Below are 23175 nucleotides of genomic sequence, written 5' to 3' on the forward strand. Positions count from 1 at the left end.
ATGTGGTGCATAAAAGCTAAATGCTGCTGCCAAATGTTTATTTGTGGTTGTAGGGACCAGGCCTTTCCATTTTCTGTCTTGATATCGTACAAGGTCAGAAATGTATTTCGCCTAAACTATTTAAAGCTTTGCTCAAGTATTTTGAAATAAATTATTTGAAACACAGGGAGTATTGTATTCATGCAACATGATGTTAACGGAGGTTATATACGGTAGGTTCACTTCATGCCATCATCAGCATTTGGCAGAGACTGAGAATTCAGCGCCATTGGTTTATTTTAAATTTTAATAGACAGCCCAGTGACTTGGGGGTTCTTCTGCGTTTCTGTGACAACCCTATTGTAGTGCTGCAGAATGTCTCAGAGAGATGTGGCTGATGGTTTGTTTCTGTGACAACCCTATTGTAGTGCTGCAGAATGTCTCAGAGAGATGTGGCTGATGGTTTGTTTCTGTGACAACCATGTTGTCTCCTGCAGAATGTCTCAGAGATGTGGCTGATGGTTTGTATCTATGACAAGTTTGACAACCCTATTGTCTCCTGCAGAATGTCTCAGAGATGTGGCTGATGGTTTGTATCTATGACAAGTTTGACAACCCTATTGTCTCCTGCAGAATGTCTCAGAGATGTGGCTGATGGTGAAACAGATGACAGACGTGCTGCTGGTCCCAGCGAAAGACACCCTGAAAAGTCGCACGGCCGTTGACATGCAAATGAACTTCGTACGCCAGGCACTCAGCTTCCTAGAGAACAGGTAAGTGTGCCTGTGTGCCTGCACGCGTGTGCATGTACGTGTGTGCGTGCGTGTGTGAGTGAGTGATATTCACTCTTCCGGTCTCCTTTCTCCTCAGTTATAAGAACTACACCTTGGTGACAGTATTTGGGAACCTCCACCAGGCCCAACTAGGAGGAGTGCCCGGAACGTACCAACTTGTCCGCAGCTTCCTCAATATTAAACTACCAGGACCGCTCCCGGGCATGCAGGTAACACGTACATGCATGCATACACGTAGCTTGTGCCTACATATATATGGTTTCCTTGAAATAATCCCGTAAACCTGCATAGGGTTTAAGTCCTGCCCGGGATTTGAACACGGGTCCATCGCATGTAGGGATGGGCCGATATTATTGTGGTAAAAATAATGCATTCACTCATTCATTCATTCATTCTAAAATAGTTCTTATTGCAGCGTTAAATATTTTAACCCATGTAGACATGAGGCCGAAGGTCTTGTAAATCCTACGTTTTCTGAATACCACACATCTATGCTTTCCGGTTTTATTGGGTCGTTAATGTGAATTGCTAACAGGATGGCGATGTGGAGGGTCACCCAGTGTGGGCTGTGATCTACTTCTGCCTGCGCTGTGGAGACCTGAATGCAGCCATGCAGGTGGTGAACAGAGCTCAGCACCAGCTGGGAGACTTCAAGACCTGGTTCCAGGAGTACATGAACAGCCCTGACCGACGGTGAGAAATAAAGAAGGCCTCACACACATTATGTTTTCCGCTTTTAACTGGATATGAATCCAGGATTTTCCTTACACAGCAGGGTTGCTAGGGGCCGAGCCGTCTAGAACACTGGTTCCCCAAACTCTGGGTCAGGACCATCATTAAAAACAATTTAAATTAATTTTCAAAATATAAGAATTTCCATTAATTACAAAACAAATGTTTAAGAAGTAGTGAAAATTGGCCTCCCAAGGTGGCATGAGGTGATGTGTAACGCGTTGTGAAAGAACAGTGTTCTATCAGAGGGTCTGTGAGAATGTGTCTCCGTGGCATACCGTTGGATCGATCGGCACCACATTTATTTTGCATGCTGCGAGTAGGCCAATTCATTTAACTTTCACTCACTATGTTTTGTAGCCTCGCCCCGGGGTCAGAGAACAAGCTTCGGCTGCACTACCGCAGAGTTCTCAGGAACAGCGCAGACCCCTACAAGAGAGCCGTCTACTGTCTCATAGGGAAGTGTGACATCAGCGACAACCACGGAGAGGTGGCAGACAAGACCGAAGACTACCTGTGGCTTAAGGTAACTAACAACAGTTGGATGGTTATGGCGTCGTCATTGTTATAATATGGAGGCCACTGTCTGCTGCTGACGTTGTTGCTGTTGTTCTGTAGTTGAACCAGGTGTGTTTTGATGATGATGGCAGCAGTTCTCAGGACAGACTGACTCTGCCACAGCTCCAGAAACAGCTGTTGGAGGATTACGGTATGGAACTCTCTTATGTGCTTCTGTTGAGGTCTGTTGTTTGTTGTGTGTCGGGTCATGAACTGTTCCAAAAAGGTTTGGAACCAGATACCCTAGACCTGCTCTGAATAATCAGGGTAGGAAACCTTGAGGCTTCATAGACAGAGCTTTTTCGCCAGGCTCTGCACACTCAAATCTGTGCACAATCATGTATTTATTGCAAGCTTTCGGTCTATTGACCTTCTTCAGGCATGTTTTTATTTTTATCTCCGCATCTACACAGCCCCGGAGATAAAAATATCTCCTTCAACACGAAAATGTATTAAGACAGTAAAAACTTTGCTGTCAATGTCATTGTGAGACTGTATATTTACCGCGGTCAACAACTGCAGTCTTGCGATGACAGCAAAATATATCGTATTAAAGATTTATGTTTATAATTTGAAAAGAACTTGATACTTTCTTAAAATATACAGTAGCGCCCGGTCTGTGCTCTTCATTGTATATCAAAAAAATGGTATATGCTCAAAATACATTGAGCAGTGAACACATTGAACAACAGGGTATCATTGTGCAGGAAATAATTAATGAATTACAATAATATAAAATTTCGCTTAATCAGTAACACGTAGATACTTATGTCAATCAAATGTTTTTTTTAAAGGCAATCAAAGGCTAGAGGGTAAGGAAGCAATTGTTGTAATTTCCAATGTTATTTCGCCTGAGTTCGGCCCAAGAGCTCATGCCTGTTTAAGTCATCCAGAACACAAACAGATTTCTGTAAATTAATGTTCTCTATAACCAGAGACACTAGAAACTCTGCCGGACACAAAACAAACTGCTGGACATTGATGTTGATATGGACAACCTCTTGTAATTTAATGTTCTGTTTACCTTCTGTGTATCAAATACAAATTTATTTCAAGGCAGCGTCGCTCTGCCGTCTGTATTTTGACGCTGCTGCCCCTTGCTCAATCAGAACATTTAGTGGCTACACTGGTGATATGCTGTCTCAGTGTGTGGCATAGTGAGCTCAATGCATTCAGATAGGACTTTTCTGTTTGGATGTATGGGCTGTCAAGGCCAGGTAGTATTGTTTTTCCACTCGGTAGGCGTTCCCGCATAACTTCCGGCTACGATGATGTCTCACGCATACCCTCTATTAAATCAAAAGTCTTTGTCTGTAATGTATGTTTGTTTACCATACCTTATAATTTGGCACTAAAAAACATGCTCTACAGGAACTACAGGAGTGCTGTGATTTTTTTTTCCACCCTAAAACATGATCATCAGGTCTTATTGTTGTATTGTATTGTTGTATTGTTAAGGAGGTAATTTTTTTTCAAAAAAGTGTACAGTATTTGTTAAAATGTTCTTTTTATGTGGGCACGCCCACCAGTTCATTAAGTATGCCTGTTTTGCCTGATGGGTGGTGATCCACCTGAACTGATGCCGCACCCACACAGCTGTAGTTGTATGATAAAGGGGGAGGGGCTGATAGTGTCACTATATTACTGTTTATTTCATTGGCCCATTTGACTGTCAAGGGTTCAGCTTCCAGGAAGAAACCCCAAATACAAAGTTAATACACCATTACACATAAAAACGACTCCGGGGTATCTAATGAAGTACTGTCACCTCATAGACACATGAAAAATACAAAAATTGTGGCACTCCCTCTTTAAACGCCCAGGCTACTATTTGGAAATATACGGTATTCCGCAAAAAAACTCCATTATATAAAAACCTATGTTTATAAAAAATAACCGGCTACGTCTGGACGTGTTGACGCTGTGTCAGTATGGACAATGGAGATGTTATTTTGTTGGTCTCTACACAGTAGCACTTAAAATATCAAATAAGACTACAAAAGGCACATCAGATGACATGGTAGCTTTCCCTGCTGTAGACAAAAATGGGGTCAGGATTTTATGAAGAGCACCTTTTAGAGAGAGAGATTGTATTTTTTTACATTTTGTTAGTTTTTATGTTTTCAATTTTTGCATGTATATTTGATTGCAATATTACAGTGGGACATAGTTTAAATGTCTTTATTCTAGTATGACGCTGGTAGCTGACTCACTGGATAGTGTGCCATTGTCCCCATACCACCCGTCTGATTCCATTCCAGACACTCCTCTACTCTTCAGCTTCGTGTCTCTCTCTAGAAACCTGCTGCTTAAATAATACTCTTGACACCTTGACTTGAAAAGCATGTTTTAAACATTAACAAATAAGACTCTCACACTCATCTTCTGTCACTCGCTCTCTCTCACACACACACACACACACACACACACACACACACACACACACTTGGCTGGAAGCGTTGCCTCCCACAGAGTTGGAGAGTGCTGTGTTCTCTCTGCGGGTGTGTACTGCTCTGTTCAGATAAGACCTCACTCTTTCTCTCAAATCAATCTCTTCTCTCTTTCTCTCAATCTCTTCTCACTCTCTCCATCTTTCTCTCAATCTCTTCTATCTTCTCCCTCTGTCTCCTTCAATCTCTGTCCTTTTCTCCCTCTTGTTTGGTTCTTCTCTCTGTCCATCTGAAGTGTTTTCCTCTGTCTGTCTCTCACACACACGGCTTCCGGTGCGATTAAAAAAACAAAACAAAGAAATAAGTGAAAATTCCGCTGGCTTATGCTGTCTTTAGGAACACTGTTTTTAGAATCCTAATATCTCGGATATTTCTTCCAGGCTGCGTTTTGGATCAAAACAACCAAAACAACATGTTAAATAGCGTTTTTCACGTCCTGTTTCTCTGTTTCCGAGTGAAACGCCTTTCAAAATAAGACATTTAACATTGCGGATAACGGTGGAGGTTCTGGAGTACACAATTCAGCTACAAATGGTGGTCTTGGCGGCGAATGAAATTCTTCAATTAAACGTAACCGTTAACAATTAATTGAAAATTCTGCGGTTCTCTGTGAATGTAATGCCCCCACCTTGGCAGCCACAGAAACGTCTCTGCCTTTGCATTTGATGTGACAGACAAGATAATGCACTTTTCATTTCATTGTATTCCTCACACATTGCCCGGACCTGTATCTCAAATGGTCAAATAAATATTTGATTAAGGAATATATTATATTATATTATACATTATAATTTAATATTCTTCCTGTATATCAGCAAAATGTAGATTTTTATGTTGGACATTGAGGGAAATTAAGATTCTCAGATTAGTATTTTACGAATACGATGCTTTCTGTTTAAACGATCAATAAGATAGCAATTATTGAATTAATCGATACCTCTCATCCCTAACATCTACATAGTAATTATAATTATATAAACAAATCTAATATTTTTTGTGTATAGATAGATGGATATATATTATATTTTTGGAGGTGTGTTGGCTTATTTCGGGTTATTGTAATCTCCCGGTACACCCTCCGACACAGCATCATTATTTTACTTTATTACTCTCTCCGTGTCTTTCCTCTTCTTTCTCCTCACCTCTAGATTTATTCTCTCTTGCTCGCACTTTCATTTCTTGTTCACTGTCTTTCTTCCCCCGCACGCACCACCACCATCAGGCCCACTCTTATCTCTCCTCCTTTGTCTTTCTCCCTCTTCATCTCTCTCCCTCTCCCTCTCTCTCTCTCTCTCTCTCTCTCTTAAACTAAAGCGCTGCTACTGTGAGATAAGGCAGCAGAATGGCTGACATGGCCGAGCGTGTGTTCTGTGTTTGACTCCAGCAGCAAGTTTCAGCCAGCGAGAGGATTAAGAATTTAATTAAAAACTAAAGTTGATGACTAAGGAATTCCAGCTGAACAAAACATTTCTCTCTCTCTCTCTCTCTCTCTCTCTCTCTCTCTCTTTCTCTCTCTCTACCCCCCTAAATTTATACTTTCGTGACTTTAGCTTGATTGCAGCTGTTGGACAATAGATTTTTTTACAAAGGTGTAATTAGAGGATAAGATTAATATGTTATAACTATTGGCATAATTATTATAGTCAGCAGAGTAAAATATTGACATGGATTGATTGAGACGAAGGCATTCACCATTTTAATACACTAATTGGTATAGCTTTAAAAAGGTCTTGTATTTATTTATTTCCTTTTTAGTTAGACTCATCTGATTTCATAAGCACCCTTCTGCTAGGGGGAGCACATGTTCCTGTATCGCTCGCCGAAAATAACATGGGACGTCGTATTGTGCGTTGTGAGCTTTGTTGCACGACAAATTATTTAAATGAGGCTAGTCCTATTTTATTGGCTATCATTACAGTCAGGAATATAGGGATTTTCTTTAAACGGGTAATTGCATTTTAATGAACAATACAATACATAAATACACTTGACTTAGCAAATGTTCAAATTTACCCCCCCCCCCCCCCCCCCAATTTAAAAAAAAACTTAAAAGCATCAAAACAAGCAGACAATAGAGTACATGATTACATTACACTACACAGGGAAAACAAAGCATAAATACAAAAACGGTAACTTAGCAAGTACCTCAGCGTTCTGTTGCCGTCAAAGCAAAACCATGGATAGGGCTGTCACGATTATGACAGACGTTTTATCCTTGCTCCAATGATTGAGATTAATGATTTAATTTAATTTCTGTCGTTTAACAGTGGCACAATAAGTTTCTGTGGCTTCGTAAACAAAAGGTGCACAGGACAAATATGACGATTATACTTAAAAACATGAATTGTGGAAATAGCAGTTTTGAGCATTTGACCATATTAGAAGTGCTAATTCTATCAAGACTTTTAAATCTCTTCTCAAGACACACTTTTTTGCATTTGCTTTAGTCTATGTCTTGACCTGATTGATGTATGTGACGTGTGTGGCTTTGTTGTTGAACTTGCATATTTTCTGGTTGACACTTTTGTTTCACCTTGTACAGCACTTTGGTAAATATTGTGTACATATGCTCTATCAAATACATTTACATTTGATCATTTGGAGTAATAATTGTGCCGGCCTAACCCGTGGTGTGTATCATCTCTTTGGTCCAACAGGGGAGTCTCATTTCTCCGCCGCCCAGCAGCCCTTCCTATACTTCCAGGTGCTCTTCCTGACGGCCCAGTTCGAGGCGGCCGTGGCCTTCCTGTTCCGGGCGGAGCGGCTGCGGAGTCACGCCGTGCACGTGGCCCTGGTTCTCTACGAGCTCCGGCTGCTGCTCAAATCGTCCGGCCAGAGCGCTCAGCTTCGTAAGTGTTGTTCGACCGTCATCTAGAGCAGTGGTTCCCAAACTTTTTCATGTCAAGGACCCCTAAATGGACACTAATCAGCCCGCGGACCCCCTTTTGAAGAGATATGACAGGGACCCCCCCCCCCCCCCTCCATAAGAGAAGATATTTATTATGGCAATTCTATCGCTGGCACCCCCAATTTATATTGTAAAAGCAATGTTAATTTAACTCTGAGAGTGTACAAATGGAACCAAATGGACCCGTTAGGGTCCGACTCCATTTGGTTCCATTTGTACACTCAGAGTTACAGACCCATAAGGGTCCATTTGGTTCCAAACTATCATTTAGCTGGTGACCGCTGGAACTCCTTCAAGGACCCCTGGACCCACTTTGGGAACCACTGATCTAGAGCAGTGTTTCTCAAAGTGGGTGCCGTGACGCAAGTACACGGAAAATGGCAAAAACATATCCAAATATTATCAAAGTAGTTTGGTGTGCCGCCAGCATACTTTGATATTATTTTGAATTTTTCAATATCACTTTAGTTTAACCAGTTAGATATTCTAGTAAGAGACTAAATGTTTTTATAATCGTCATGGGGGCAAGTCCCCCCTCCCCTTGTCACAGTGTTTAGATTATAAACAGAAGAGCATGTTTAAATGCCATGATTGAGTCATCTGGTATTCCTTAAACCAGGCTAGTCGCTTTGGTGACTTTCTGATCAGTGTTATTATGTCACGAACAACTACCATGAAATCCTGACACTCTTTGATGTTGTGGACAACATCCTGCATAACTAAATTCAGGACATGTGCACTGTGCAGTGAATGTAGACAGACACTAGTTCTGTCCGCCTCGGCAGGTTCTGTGTTCTGTCGCTGGGTCGGTGGCAGGTTTCAACGGCAGGCTGGCATCGCTGTTGCCAGCCAGGGTGTTCTTGCTGGTGGTGGTTTCATTGTGAACAAGTAGCCTAAGCAGAGTACAGTACCTGGCAGGTGAAAACAAGCCACCAGATTAGCATTTGAATGCCTGATCTGCATGTGTACAAAGGGACAGGCAACGCGGTTCACCCCCCACCACCACCCGCCCCCTGGCCAGGACAAAAGCGGTGTTAAAGGTGCGTTCAGACTTGGATGGTTAGAGCGGCGCGATTACATACAAAGTCAAGGCAAAGAATTGCGCGAACGGGCGCGGCGCGACCTGGCGCAGTACAAATGGGACGTACCGAGGCGAATATATATATATACGGTCTAATTCCTCATAGGGGCAGAGGCCCCGTGGCCCCCACGGACTCTACGTCACTGCTTCTAGTATGACGGACAAAGTTGCACTGTGCTTGGTGCATTCTTTTTTGATCTGCGCTAAGTCTCTTTGCCAAAAATAGCAGATCCTTTAAGAATAGGAATGATGGGGTTCAAGTGGTTAAATGTCAAACTATAAAGTTAGCAATCTGTCCTAATGGAAATGTTATGGGTATTGGTTATCAATATTGGTATCGGGAAGGAAAAAATTGTGTCATTGTCCAGTGAAACGGGAAGGGGAGATACGAAGCCGATTGCTGATTATTGACGTAAAGTCCTTTCCTCCTTTTCTCTGCAGTGAGTCAGGAGGCTGGTGATCCGCCTATGGTGCGTCGCCTCAACTTCATCCGCTTGCTGATGCTATACACTCGCAAGTTTGAGTCCACAGATCCACGCGAAGCCCTGCAGTACTTCTACTTCCTACGGTAAATTATAGCACACAACACATACATTTTATACTGTATAAACACACATGCAATACTTTGTAGAAGTCAAACATTTCGTTGAGCGTTTCAGCTCAGCTGTCACAAACACTTAATTTGTTCTCTGTCTCTAATCTGTGTGTCTTCAGCAATGAGAAGGACAGTCAGGGAGAGAACATGTTCATGCGCTGCGTCAGTGAGCTTGTCATCGAGAGTCGAGAGGTAAGATACCCATCGTTGAACACCGACGACTTCGCCTCTTTTCAACCAGAATCCCTTTGGTTCTATTGTAAAGTAGGGAAACACGTGTCAAACACTTTGCAGTGCATTTTGTGAGAGCTCGCTCTGAAGAACTCGAAAAACTGCTTGCCTATTTAAAATGTGTCATCCGGCAGAGAGCAGACAGGTTTGTCCTCGGCTGACACAGCCTTTGAGGGTGAGCTCTGAACACAGAACAGAACACAGTGGGAACTGATGCCCTCCACATGCCCTCTTCATAGTAATGGAACCAATAGTATTCAAATAAGAAATGAGCCAAGTGTCAAGTTCCATCCAGGTACCTTCAGGGGAGACTATTTGGTCATTTCAGCCTTTTAAGGCCGCAAATATGTATTGATGACTTCAAAAAAGTAATAATATATATGTAGTGTCAGCCCGATAAGCGGCTGGAAATGAGCACAGAGTCAGGAGGTAAAAAGCAGCCACACCGTGGTTTATTCCAAAAAGAAGGTTGACAGCATGGGAAATGGCATGACACAAGCAGCAAACAAATAGGTTGGTTGTTGGTGTGCAGCTCCACCATGCCCTCTCACTGAATCCAACACTGAGTTGGTGTGTGCTTCCTGGCAGCCTTTTATAGTCAGCTGAACCAATCAGTGCAGACTGTACCATATTACCTGGTTAAACATGCAACACTTTTCTGAACCCCACATAACCCACATCACATGAACCTATAAATCTATATCCCTACACCGGTAAGTACATATCAATGATGCCCACTATTGCAAGATAACCCACATATCACATTATCATTAGCAGCTCCAATGCATAACTCAAACACCCCCATGGCTATTTCACTGTGGTCCAGTCCAGACCAATACAGGGTGCTCTGGTAGCCTGGGACTCTTTTGCCTGAACACACGGGAACAGACAGAACAGAAGCAGTCAGTATTCAAGTACCCATAACACAGTCTCATATTACATAATTGTATTTTCATGTTCATAATACTTTCAATAAACCAGTTCAACTCATGACTCTTCCTTTGTGTGCAAATATACATACTTAAATGTGCCCAATATCAGTAACGGAGGACCACTTCGTTACAATATATATCACCTTTCTAGTCTTTCCGACCATTCCAAGTGCTTTACGGTGTATTACACACACACACACACACACATTCACAGCGAAGGCAGAGGCAAGTAAGGCAATTATCCAAGGCACCAACCTGCTCATCGGCAGCCAAAAGCCGGGGATCGAACTGGGAACCTTCCTATACGAAGACGTCAACTCTATCTCCTGAGCTACCGCCCCATAAAAGTGTCCTATTCAACAGAAAAAAATTACATACAAAAAAAAAACATGTAATTGAGTGATATTTGTTGAACAGTCTGTGCAGTTAAATCCTAAGGGATTTGGAAGGGGCTCTATGGATTTGTCTGCCTTAGCCTGGTGTGTTTATTTCCAGGAGAAAAATAAATAAAGTATTCCGTTTGAAGTAATGCCTGCTCTTTTGGGTCATATTTTGAGATGTAAATATATAAACTAATTCTGCTGAACAACAACGACAAACAAGTGCTGTAATTTGCTTGCCAGTGAATTGTATGCTGTATGTGTTATCAACACTCTCTTCTTTTATAGTTTGACATGCTGCTGGGGAGGCTAGAGAAAGATGGCAGCAGAAAGGTAGGAAAATGGTGCATTTGTTTCTGTCTATTGTATCTCCATTTACTTTCTCATAATTTATTTTTTTCCATTTCCCCTTCTCTCAATTTCCCCCCCTCGCAGCTCAGTAGACACCCCACATGTTTATGTGTTTCTGTCTCGCCTTTGTTCGTTTTTTTTTAATCAGTCCCTTGCTGTCATGTGCCTTGTGCGTCAGGTGGCGTTTCAGCTCAGCTGTCGCAAACATTAATTTGTTTTAATCACAGCTGTGATGCTGGTGTTACCTGCAAGCCTTAAATCCATTAGCTCCTCCTTAAGTCTTCGATATTAGATTTGTATGTACAAATATATCGTTGCTGTCGTGCCTTACCGGCTTTTGTTGGTGAATTAATTCCCACTTCATCATAATACAGTGCCACACAAAAGTAGCAAATATATGAAAAATCACCTTTTTATGTCATTGACCTTCTTCTCTTCTTTCTAAAGCCTGGAGTGATAGACAAGTTCGCCGGTGACACCAGGGGCATCATTAGTAAGGTGGCTCTGGAAGCAGAGAACAAAGGCTTGTTCGAGGAAGCCATTAAACTCTACGAGCTGGCCAAGGTGAGCCATCGTCAGCTCTCGTATTGGGCTGTTCAAGGGAAGCTGGCAGAACCCCAGACTATGGAATGCACTTGCCATTGCAATCAGAACTGTAGACTCACTCTCAATGGCCGTAGTCTGAGAACTCACCTCTTCCCCTTAGCCCGCAGCACTTGCACTAGCCTCAACGTCCTTACAGGCTCGTAGTTTCATTATACAGATATTCTACTGTTCCTAGAAGCTTTGTCATTGGTTGAAAAAAAACCCGTCGCAGTGACTAACCAATCAGGAAGCAGACAGGCAAATCGACCAATGACAAAGCTTCTATGAAAATCTTTGAATGCAGATTGCGGCCCCTAGATGTGTCACAGAGACTCATTTTGTTTGGGAGCGTTCTACACATTGCTGGCTGTCTGAATACCAAAAAAATCAAAAGGTCATAAAATCTTTGACATCATTATTATTGCTTATAGCAGCTTTAACAGTCAACATTCCAACCTACCTGAATTCCAGATGACCGGAACCTGTTCTATTACCTCAATATAGGGACGGGACGATAATCGTTATGTTGTAAACATATAAATGTCACTGACAATAATCGTATCACAGACATTTTAATTTATTGTGAATTGTATAAAGTCAGACACTAGGATGAATTAGCTCTTGTTGAACTGAAAATTCAGTACCACTTAAACCCTCTATACTTGATAAAACTGACCTTTAAAGAGCGCATTTGGTACGCTCTTATTTCACTACACAAATCTCATTCTCTCTCTCCCTCTCTCTCTCTCCTCTGTAGAATCCAGACAAGGTCTTAGAGCTGATCAACAGGTTGTTAAGTCCAGTCATCGCCCAGGTCAGTGCTCCCCAGTCTAATAAGGAGAGGCTGAAAAACGCAGCTGTGGCTATCGCAGAGAGGTAGATACACAAACACACATACACACACATTGTCTTCCTCACCTCACGTACTGTACTCTCATCTGTCATGTCTTCTCATTCGTGTGTTTCCAGGTATCGCTCTCAGGGCGTATCAGGAGACAAGTCTGTGGACAGCACGTTCTACCTGCTGCTGGACCTGATGACCTTCTTTGATGAGTACCACGCAGGACACATCGATAGAGCTTATGATGTGAGTAGAGAGCCCGTCCATTCCAACTCTGATCCCCATTTTGGCCAGGCCCTAGACCAGTGGTTCTCAACGTCTTTTGGCTGGGGACCCCCGGAAATGCTTTAGGCCATGTCTCGCAACCCCCACCCCTTCAAAACAAATTGACCTCTACAATAACCTTAATAATAGAGAGAATACATCATAAATAAATACTGAAACCAGATATAAAGGAAAGTTTATGCATGCACTATGTAAACTCTTAATTTCCATTTTCCAGCCATTCAGTTGCAATTTTATTTTTTTGCATAAAAATCCCTCTGTATTAATCTCTCTCTCTCTCTCTCTCTCTCTCTCTCTCTCTCTCTCTCTCTCTCTCTCTCCCCCCTCCCTCCATCTCTCTCTCTCTCCCCCTCCCTTCATCTCTCTCTCTCCCCCATTAGGTGATGGAAACTTTGAAGATTCTTCCACTCAGTCAGGACAGTGTGGAGGAAAGAGTGGCCGCCTTCAGGAACTTCAGTGATGAGGTGAGGCGACCCAACGCTTCATGTTAGTCTTGGAATAGACAATCAAGAGATCTAGATTGCTACATTTTGGAATATAAAAAAATAACAGAAGAATCACAGAACCGAAGCAAAGGCTTTAGTGCGGCCCTTCATATGGGATGGTGGGGTCAGGATTGTTTTTCAAAATCTGCACTGGTTTTCTCCGCTGTTAAAGCCCATATGATGAATTTAGATTTACCCCAGTCGTGTGGCGGTCTCTGATTGTCTGGCTGCATAAGAATGCTTGCACACATTCCTACACTATGTCGAGTAGGGAAAAAAACAGCAAAAATAGCAGATTGAAAAGCTTAGTGCCGCGTTTTGATCTGCTACTTTTAATGCTTTTGTGTGATGCTGTAGTATTATGAAGTAGGGAGTTAATTTACAGAAAAACACAAAAAGTGTGAATATGGAGATACAAGGTTTTGAAATTAATCCTAAATCCTAAGAGTTTTCTGCAAAACATGTTGCTATAAATATAGCTAAAATCTAGAGAGACGGTTTTAGCAACATCTGAAGCAACTGTGTGTGTTTTGTCTTGGTCTCATTCTCCATAGTTGCGTCACAACCTGTCCGAGGTGCTGCTGGCCACCATGAACATCCTGTACACGCAGTACAAGCGTCTGAAGGGGGCGCCGTCGGGAACGCCCGGCCGAGCACAGAGGACCATCGAGGAGAGAGATGTGGTGAGGACTATAATAGACCTATATATATATATATATATCTAAGGAAAGAGATGTGGTGAGGACTATAATAGACCTATATATATATATCTAAGGAAAGAGATGTGGTGAGGACTATAATAGACCTATATATATATATCTAAGGAAAGAGATGTGGTGAGGACTATAATAGGCCTATATATATATTCTGTCCTCACAGAACGTTGTCCCCATGGGCGTATATTACTCAGCTAGACAGACAGCTAAACACTGGTAAATGGTAAATGGTGCATTTATATAGCGCCTTTATCCAAGGCGCTTTACAGAGATTGTGCATTACATTCACCCATTCACACACACATTCATACACCGATGGCAGCAGAAACCATGCAAGGCACCAACTAGCACATCGGGAGCAATTAGGGGTTCAGTGTCTTGCTCAAGGACACTTCGACAGTAACTCTGGGGGAGCCCGGGTTCGAACTGGCAACCTTACGGTTACCATCCAGGCACTCTACCCCTGAGCCACTCTCCTAATCAAGTTCCAAAGAACAGGCCGGTGTGTTGAGTTAAGTAGCTTTACTCAGGAGAAAGTGTGAAACTGCAGAATGACAAAATGTTAACACAAATGAGAATAATATCCAACATAATATTTTGTAAAAAAAAAAGACATATTTAGCGGCCCCATGTTCGAATGCACCCGCCCCCTATCAAAAATAGTTAAAATCCCAACAATTTCCAATTAAAAAAGTTGCAGATTGACAAGCTCACCTTTTCGTGTTTCGAGCTTGCAGATCTGCTACTTATGATGCTTTTGTGCTGCAGTGCCATTAAGTAGTGTTAATTTACGAAGAATCACAAAAAGTTTCTGCCCGACAGCAGCGATATGCTCCAATGTTTGTATCTGTTCTGAATTAATTGTCAACTAAATTGTCATGATGGTCACGACAACCCTTCTGAGGACACAGAAGACAGCTGAAAGGCAGCAGTGGTTTACTGAGAGCTGTATAATGTTCCTCTCTAGGGACGATTTTCTCACGACAGCTCTATGGGGCTGTTGTTTATCACAGGCTGCAATTTTATGCTTCTGCTAGCATCAGAATGTCACACACACACACACACACACACACACACACACACACCAACACACAAAAGACAGACCAAACAAAACGATCATTTGTGAGGTTGCAATGACTTTACTTTCATGGCTGGGAGTGTGCTGACTGCTGAGCAAGCATCAATGCATATTTATTCTAGACCAGGGGTCTTCTTCAGGCCCCCCAGAAGAGATTGTATGCCCTTGACAGACCATACATCCAAACTGAAATGTCCTATCTGATTGCATTAAACAACGTTAAACGTTTTTCCTTTATTTTCTTTTATTCCTTTTATTATGAAAACGTTTTATTATTTATGACTAGGGATGGGTATCGTTAGGATTTTTTCGAGTCCGGTACCGATTCCGGTTCTGCTTATCGATTCCGGTTCTTAACGGTTCTCTATTTCGGTTCCAAAATGATATAAAAGAGGTCAAATGTTTAACAAAAAAGCTCAATGTCAATTTGAATTTGAATCCTCATTCAGTTGAGCCATTTGTGGATAATATAGTAAAAAAATAAATGGTATAAACTTAAGGTCAATTGTTTTTCACAAAGCTTTTATTACAAAGACTTTGATTTAAGACAGATGAATAGAGTATAGACCAACATCCTTTCCTTTAACAGTTGAGCCATTTGTGGATACTACAGTTACCTCTTACTACTACTGACAATGACAACAAATATGCCTGAGAGACTACACAACATAAACATCACTGCAACACAAAGTCAGAAATCTAGAAAAAAATATCATGTGGTGCACAGTCTGCATGGCATGTCAGAGCAGAGTGTATACTGTATACTAAAGACATGTATAATAAATAGTATAACATCTTCTCCTTTATTGAGCCATTTGTGGATAATATAGTGATTCTTTTAAATGTATCTATATACGGTAATATCGATTCTGTATTTACCCAGGGCAATAGTGTTGTAGGCTACTTCTCTTATTACCAATAACTAATAAAAGCATGTCTGAGATCTGAGAGCAACACACACACGATTGACTGTGTAAATTAGCATCGCTAATGAAGGGGAGGGGGCAGCGCATCAATGGGGGATCATTGAAAACAAAGGGGGCTTGCATGCTGTGGTTTGCTACTAACAGAAATGTGCATGCACACGGGCTGCCCAAAGTTGGCTATCTTTTGTTGTTTTTTCGCCACCTCTACGAAGTTAGACTGGGTATCTGGACCCTACGCCGTGATCACACACACACTCACAGTCACACACACACGGGTGCGCACTCGAAGTGAGTGCACCAACGCTTTCTCTCCTTGTCTCATGTTGATTCAATGCTGCGCAGCCAGCGTGCTGCGCACGTATGCAGTGAAGACTCAGACAAGGCGCAAGATTCCTGTCCCCTCTTAAAAGTTTCCTCCCATAAACTTTACTTGAAAATTACGTTTAAGAAACTTTAATAATGATGTTGCCTCAGTGCCAGGCACAGCACGTCTCTCTGTCTCTAGACTCCTCGACAACTAACTCCATGCAGAGAGATGGCTCCGCCTCTGCAAGCCACAAGCCCACAACTCGTCGCTAATGGAACGCAATGTAGGCTTGTAGATCAGCTCTGTTCCCTGCGCTTCTATTAAGGGAAGAAAATATATAAATAGCGTGTGACCGCGTGTCTGTGGGAACCGATAGAGAGAACCGAAATGTAATTATTGTAATGGGTACCCGGTACCCAGGCACGTTCGGTTCGGTACATACTTGGTCCCGAGATTCGGGACCCACCCCTATTTATGACACACACCACCCTCACCACGAGTCCTTGTTCTGTCCCCTGTGTGTCTGTCGACAGCAACTCCGCAGCCAAGCCAGAGCCCTGATCACCTTCGCTGGGATGATCCCCTACAGGATGGCTGGGGACACCAACGCAAGACTGGTGCAGATGGAAGTGCTGATGAACTGAGAGAGAACGCACACGCATACAGTACAACCTGCCAAGCTGCCATTAGTTTGGCTTCAAATCCAAACATAATAGGCACAATACATCCCACAATATACACACACAAACACACACTCTCTCTCTCTCTATCTCCATATGTTGTCTCCTGTTTTTGTATAGTACCATTTTTGTACACACATAACAGTTTGATAGCTTCTCCTCCTGTCATTCTGTCCTTATTGTTTATCCCATTTTGTTGCTCGTTATGTATTATCTTCTTTCAGACTTTCAAATAAATGTTAAATGTTTTTGTTTACTTTTGTTTGGTTTTGTCTCATTTCCTTGTTTTTATTTTTACGTTCTTTATGTTATTTATCCATTATTTTATTTTCCATCTTATCACGTGAGGTTCCAACATGAGACAAACCACGAAAATCCTTTTGAACCTTCTGAAATTCTATTGCCATTGTCTACAGTCTAATTTAGTCTTTGTCTACAGTAAGTCTAATTTATTCCATTGGACAGGTTTAGCAACAATACCAAATTCATAATGAGACTATTGTCATTAAGATCTAATTCCGTGAATGGTTGAAAATGTCCTTGGATTTAAAAAGTTAGTTGCAACTGTTTTGTAGACGGCCAGCCACATGCAAATAAGACTTGTCATGATGACAGAGGCTGTCTCTCTGTTTTAATTGTGTGGGCATGGCTGAATGAGGGTACGGTTTCAAGTGCAGCTGAAAATGTTCACTAACATTTAGCACGTGTGAAGGAGTGGAGCTGCCAATTGCAGTACTTGATGCACAGTACACACTACACATGCGCATTGGTGTGTCAAGTGGCTGTTTGATGCCTCAGCATGCGCTTGCTACTCTCCTTCAGTGGAACATGTGTGTCAGTGAATCCTGTGTGCAGCTCGATGCACATAAGGTGTGCAGTCACGCATTGGGCGCATTCGGAAATACGCTGCGGGAATAATCTCCAATGTCAGATCGCTCAGACATCGTAGAGTGCTCTATCAGTTAAGATTGTGGAACAACTGTTCTACAATCTTCTTCCGCCGACTGCTGGAACGACACCTCCCGATAGTCGAAAGGAAGCTGTCATCTGTTGATTTCCGAAAACAAATTTAATTCATCCCACGTACTGTATAAACATAGTGTCTGTCTGTTCCCCAGTCTGCCCTGAGAGAACGCAGATGGAGGCTCCATGCTGTTTGGATGCTCTACTTTACCAGATAATGACTGCTGTCACCCTTGGAACATTTCAGTGTTTCTTTGCTGCTCAATGTGCTCATAATATACACATGCTTGGATAGGTCTTAGTTGTACGATGGGTTCCATATTGAAAAGCCCTAAACTCTGCCATGGTGACATACACATACTCAAAAGTTATGATTATGAAAACTACAAATCTGCTTGCACAAGCATGTACCATTTCTGGAGCCCTTGCCAAGTGCTATAAGAGCTAGCCAATTAACACTCAAAGTGTATCCTCCTCTCAACCTTGTTTTTATTAGTGTATGCCTGTAAAGATGCACTGTCTGGCCCCACCATGATAAAATGTTATGACTGCCGTAACTATTATAGTTAGCCGATTAGCCTCTATATTGTTCCATTTAATGCTTCAGTATGTTTTTTTATTTTTTAAAGTAAAACGTTAGCCTACTTAATCTTTTGGAGGATCTTTATGGCCCGGAATATTTGGAGTGCTTGAAGTGCCTTTAGCTTGCTGAGGGGTGGGAATGACCCAGTTTTCCTTCCAAGTCTTCTGTCTTCATGTGATGTTGTCCTAGACCTTGCCTCCTAAAACGTGAACTTCTTCCTCGTGTACGGCCATCTGCTATATCACATGATCTTTCCCATGATTGGTGCATGCTGGTGAGTGGTGACTGAAGCGGCAAGTGGTTCAGACAGTTCATCTCCAGTAGATTGTGGAGCGTAGCTACCTTGCAGCCTCCTATGCCAACCCACAGATGGTTCAATGCGTGTGGCAGTAGGTTAGGTGGTAGAGTGGCCACTTGCTAATTGGAAGGTTCCCGGTTCGATCCCTGGCTCCATCTGTACTGTCCCAAGACTGTAAGACACTGAACCCCTAACTGCTCCCTGTGAGCAGGTAGGTGTCGGGCCGGGGTGTGTTTGCGTGTTTGTGTAGGGGAGAATTCACATTGTAAAGTGCTTTGGATAAAGGCACTATATAAATGCATAATTTAGCTTTCTTTTTTTCCCTACTTGGTGGTTTGCCGTGGCCAGTAGCGAAACCCTTGCCTGGGGTACGTGATGCCCTCCTTTGTCCATTGGGTTGTCTGGCTGCCAAGGCTTGTCCACTGGTTGTGCCATTCAGTAATCCTGGCATCGCCAAGTCTTCAGTGGCGTCCAAGAAACAACCCTGGAGCCGAACTCTGACAGTATCGGTTGTGATTGGACTGCTTTGTACGCTGGGCTTTGGCGGTATCTGCTCTGTGGATGTCAGTTGTTTTGATGGGGGGTTTATTATGTTTATTGCTTGTGATGCACCTAGGGGTCTAGTTTGTGTGCGTCTTGTAGTGTACCACTGTACCATGATGAAAGGACAGGTTTATTTGGTGATAGAGAAGCACAAGGCTAGTGCCCATTTACGCAGTGTACTTGGGTGAGCCGTGAGCCCTCCCCTTTGAATTGTTAATTGTCGCAGAAGGCAGGAAACCTTGGCTCTCGTTTTCTGGATGTGTTCTGGTCAGTGGTTTTCAAGTTTGTGCCATCCAAGGTTATGTTGAACTCCTTTTAATCTCCCTGCTTTTAAGAAGGAAGCTATAGATTTGGGTTTTCCCAGGGTTTGGGCTCAGGCGGGTTTTCCAGATAAAGGTTGTTTGGGAGGTCATGCTGCTGCATGAACTAGAGCTGCTAGCTTCAAAATGATCTCAACGGGGAATACATGTAGCATTGAAGAAAGTAGACTGCTTATATACTTAGCAGAAATAAAGGTTTTCTGGTGTGAAGCAGTGTATTACCTTCAGAACTAAGTCTAGTTATACTTTGGAAAACAAAGGGATTCCACCACGCCTCAAGCCAAATTCAGGCTGGTGCATCTCAGGAGAGGAACTGAGATGCACCGGACCAGCTAGTTATATGGTACTTTGTTCACCCAAAATAGCAGATCTACAAGCTCATCATAAGATCTATCCGTGAGGTGCTGTGAGCTCGTAGATTGGTTATTTTCGTACATGCTTCAGTGCAGCCACTGCGTCAACCGTCAACATCAAGGTACTCCCCACACATCTACACTTGATTTAAACATCTTGTTCTTCTTTGTTTCTATACTTGAAATGTACTGTAATGATTCAAAGAGCAACTACAAGCAGGGGATTAAATAATATAGCAGCATCCATCTTGCACAACTCTGGAAATATATTTATAGAAATGGATGTACAAAGCATTAAAAAAGTATCTCAGCATAAGGTACTTTTACCTCGGCACTGAAATGTTTTTTCGATTAATCGGAACCGTTCTTTGGGGGGTTGTTTTTCTTTATTTATATATCAAATCGATTAACCACTTAAAGAGGAATACGACTTATTTTCAACATTAAACTATGTCATTAATATACCTTAAAGTTGTTGTTGTTGTTGTTGTGTGGAAAAATAAATAAAAAACAAGCCCCCACTTTCCTTCTGTGTAGCCTAGAACTGGAGGTCATGTGATCAGTGACATCACAAAGATGTACTCTGCAAGCCAAAAAGTACATTATTCATGATGTCTCTGATCACATGACCCCAAGTTCTAGACCTCCAGTTCTAGACTAAATAGAATGGGTGGGGGGGGGGGTTGTTTCCACACAACAACTCTAAGGTATATTAATGACATTTTATAGAAAATGAGTGGTTTTCCCCCTTAAGCCCTGTCGTGTCATACAGTGGTAACATGCAAAATTTTTGAAAATAGCAGATCTTCAAACCTTTTGAAAAATATCACCTATAAAGAACATGCCCAAATTAGGGATTCATTATTGACCAATATTTATTTATGATCGCTCAATCTGGGAACCCAGATGCTGTTAGCAGAATCTGTCTTGAGAGATTAATGATCATCTATCAAATTGATTACTTTGATGAACTGATGCACCCCTAGAACAGTGGTTCTCAGCCTGTGGGTCGGACATGATTTGGGGGGGGGGGGGGGGTTTCCCAGATGACACTGAAGTGACAATTTAAGGACTTATACTGTACAAATGTTCATCTGTGGAGTCAAAAGTTAACTAAATGTAATGCCTCAACTCCCACTAGAATGTACACTGTGTGTGTGTGTGTGTGTGTGAGTGTGAGTGTGAGTGTGAGTGTGAGTGTGAGTGTGAGTGTGAGTGTGAGTGTGAGTGTGAGTGTGTGTGTGTGTGTGTGTGTGTGTGTGTGTGTGTGTGTGTGTGTGTGTGTGTGTGTGTGTGTGTGTGTGTGTGTGTGTGCGCGTGCATCTTGTCGTCCAGACGTCCATCAGCAACAGCAGAGGTCGTGTCTCTCTATATCAGGTGTGTGTGCTGCAGCTGGTGTTGTGAATCAGGCCGCTTCCAGACACATCATAAAACCCGGCTATTTCACAACACCAGGGTGGCACCTCACCACTGAGCACCGTGAAGACACCACCCACTGCAGCACCGTGTCGACACCACCCACTGCAGCACCGGGTCGACAACACCCACTGCTCCACCTCACCACTGAGCACCGTGTCTAGACCACCCACTGCTCCACCTCACCACTGAGCACCGTGTCGACACCACCCACTGCTCCACCTCACCACTGAGCACCGTGTCGACACCACCCACTGCTCCACCTCACCACTGAGCACCGTGTCGACACCACCCACTGCTCCACCTCACATCCTCACCACTGATGATGTTGATGTGGATCCTGCAAGGATATACGTAGCCCTCAGGTTGGAATCTCCTGAAAAGCTCACAGTGTGTATAGGCTACATAGATCTGCTATTTTCACTATATTTGTACATTCTTGAAAAGTACAAAATATATATAATATAATATATAACTGTCAAAATACAATGTTACCGTGAGAATTATCAATATTGATTGGGTTATTGATATTGGGTTTTTGTATTTATTTTATCCAGCAGCTTTTTTGGCTTGATCTTAAGAAGGTTGTTCAGTCCTTGCCTTTTTCTTCCAGTTATGTAAACATTGGAAAAATGGAATCCATTCTCAGCACACAAGATGTGCGTGGGGGAATCCTTTCATCTCTCACTCGTCTGTTCTCTTCTCCGTTTTTCTTTCAATCTCGCTCTCTGTCTGAAAAATATCTCAATAGACCTAACACACACACACACACTAATATGAGGGTCCGTTTCTCTCACACACACACACACACACACACACTAGTATGAGGCCCGGGGCCGTTTCTCTCTCACACACACACACACGTTCATGCAAAGTAGAATATTCTTCTCTCACTAAGTGCTTGCACCTGGTCCACTGTTAGTTTATATCAACCGTTGGTTGGTTTTGTAAATAAATGTGAAATGTTTGAGAATTCTCTGCCCTGAAGGCAGAAACAACTGAATAAAATGTGTTTTTACTCCGATGTCTGCATCTTATACTGAAGTGACATTTATCTGGTTTGTACTCCTATTCTTGGAAGGTAATCCGCTGACCTTCTATGACCACCACGTGACCAAACTTGTGTGTTTCACATGTTTTAATGTGTAAGGAGTTTGTCATAAGAAAGAGATACTTTTGAAAAAGAAAAACTTGATTATCATCAACTAAGAAAAATTACAAATCCATACTTTCTTTCTTTATAGCAATACAATAGGCTTAAAATGATCCCTGGCTAATAAGACTTATATGCCTTAAAACATTATACTCTATAACTAAAATCAGAAATGAAAAACCCCTTAAATAATTGTATTTATCCTAGAAATAGTATGTTTTTCACTGAATAGGAGCCGGTCCTGTCGCAAGTTGATGATTGATTGATTGATAGATTTCTTTCCACAGTATAGGCCTATGTAGAATGGGTAGGCCTACATTTCAAACAAAAGCACAAGTCAATACAAAAAGTGTTACTTGTGGACGAACTTATTTACAACAGGGTCCACCATTTTCAATTCATCAGAACATTTAGAGACGTACAAATATACACTTCTATATAAAAAATAACTGGAATTTATCACATAAAGAAAGGGGAAAAACATGGGGAAAAGGGGTGGGGGACTCAGACTATTTACGGGGGCCAGTTTCGACTTGCTAATGCTTTGTTCAGTTAGACTTTAGACTGTGCATATTAATGATAAACCTAATGACTATGTGCACACTCACTGCTTCAGGCGTTACAAGCCGTTTAATGGTTTGAGACGGTGGTT

General features: G+C 42.2%; 1 protein-coding gene across 1 annotated transcript in view; it reads left to right on the forward strand.

Annotated features, from left to right (window-relative positions):
- nup93 (nucleoporin 93) overlaps positions 1-17150 on the forward strand; it is a 48486-nt gene extending 31336 nt beyond the window's left edge. The window contains exons 8-22 of the mRNA XM_083762408.1: positions 613-752; positions 850-982; positions 1309-1466; positions 1866-2031; positions 2124-2214; positions 7171-7362; positions 8944-9070; positions 9217-9289; positions 10929-10973; positions 11439-11555; positions 12334-12452; positions 12546-12663; positions 13083-13166; positions 13742-13870; positions 16748-17150. Of these exons, the coding sequence (XP_083618534.1) occupies positions 613-752; positions 850-982; positions 1309-1466; positions 1866-2031; positions 2124-2214; positions 7171-7362; positions 8944-9070; positions 9217-9289; positions 10929-10973; positions 11439-11555; positions 12334-12452; positions 12546-12663; positions 13083-13166; positions 13742-13870; positions 16748-16858 (1803 nt within the window). The 3' untranslated portion in view covers positions 16859-17150. The remainder of the gene's footprint in view (positions 1-612; positions 753-849; positions 983-1308; positions 1467-1865; positions 2032-2123; positions 2215-7170; positions 7363-8943; positions 9071-9216; positions 9290-10928; positions 10974-11438; positions 11556-12333; positions 12453-12545; positions 12664-13082; positions 13167-13741; positions 13871-16747) is intronic.
- The last annotated feature ends 6025 nt before the right edge of the window (positions 17151-23175 follow it).

The sequence above is a fragment of the Protomyctophum parallelum genome (genome assembly GCF_964188405.1).
Source record: "Protomyctophum parallelum genome assembly, chromosome: 4".
Classification (NCBI taxonomy): domain Eukaryota; kingdom Metazoa; phylum Chordata; class Actinopteri; order Myctophiformes; family Myctophidae; genus Protomyctophum; species Protomyctophum parallelum.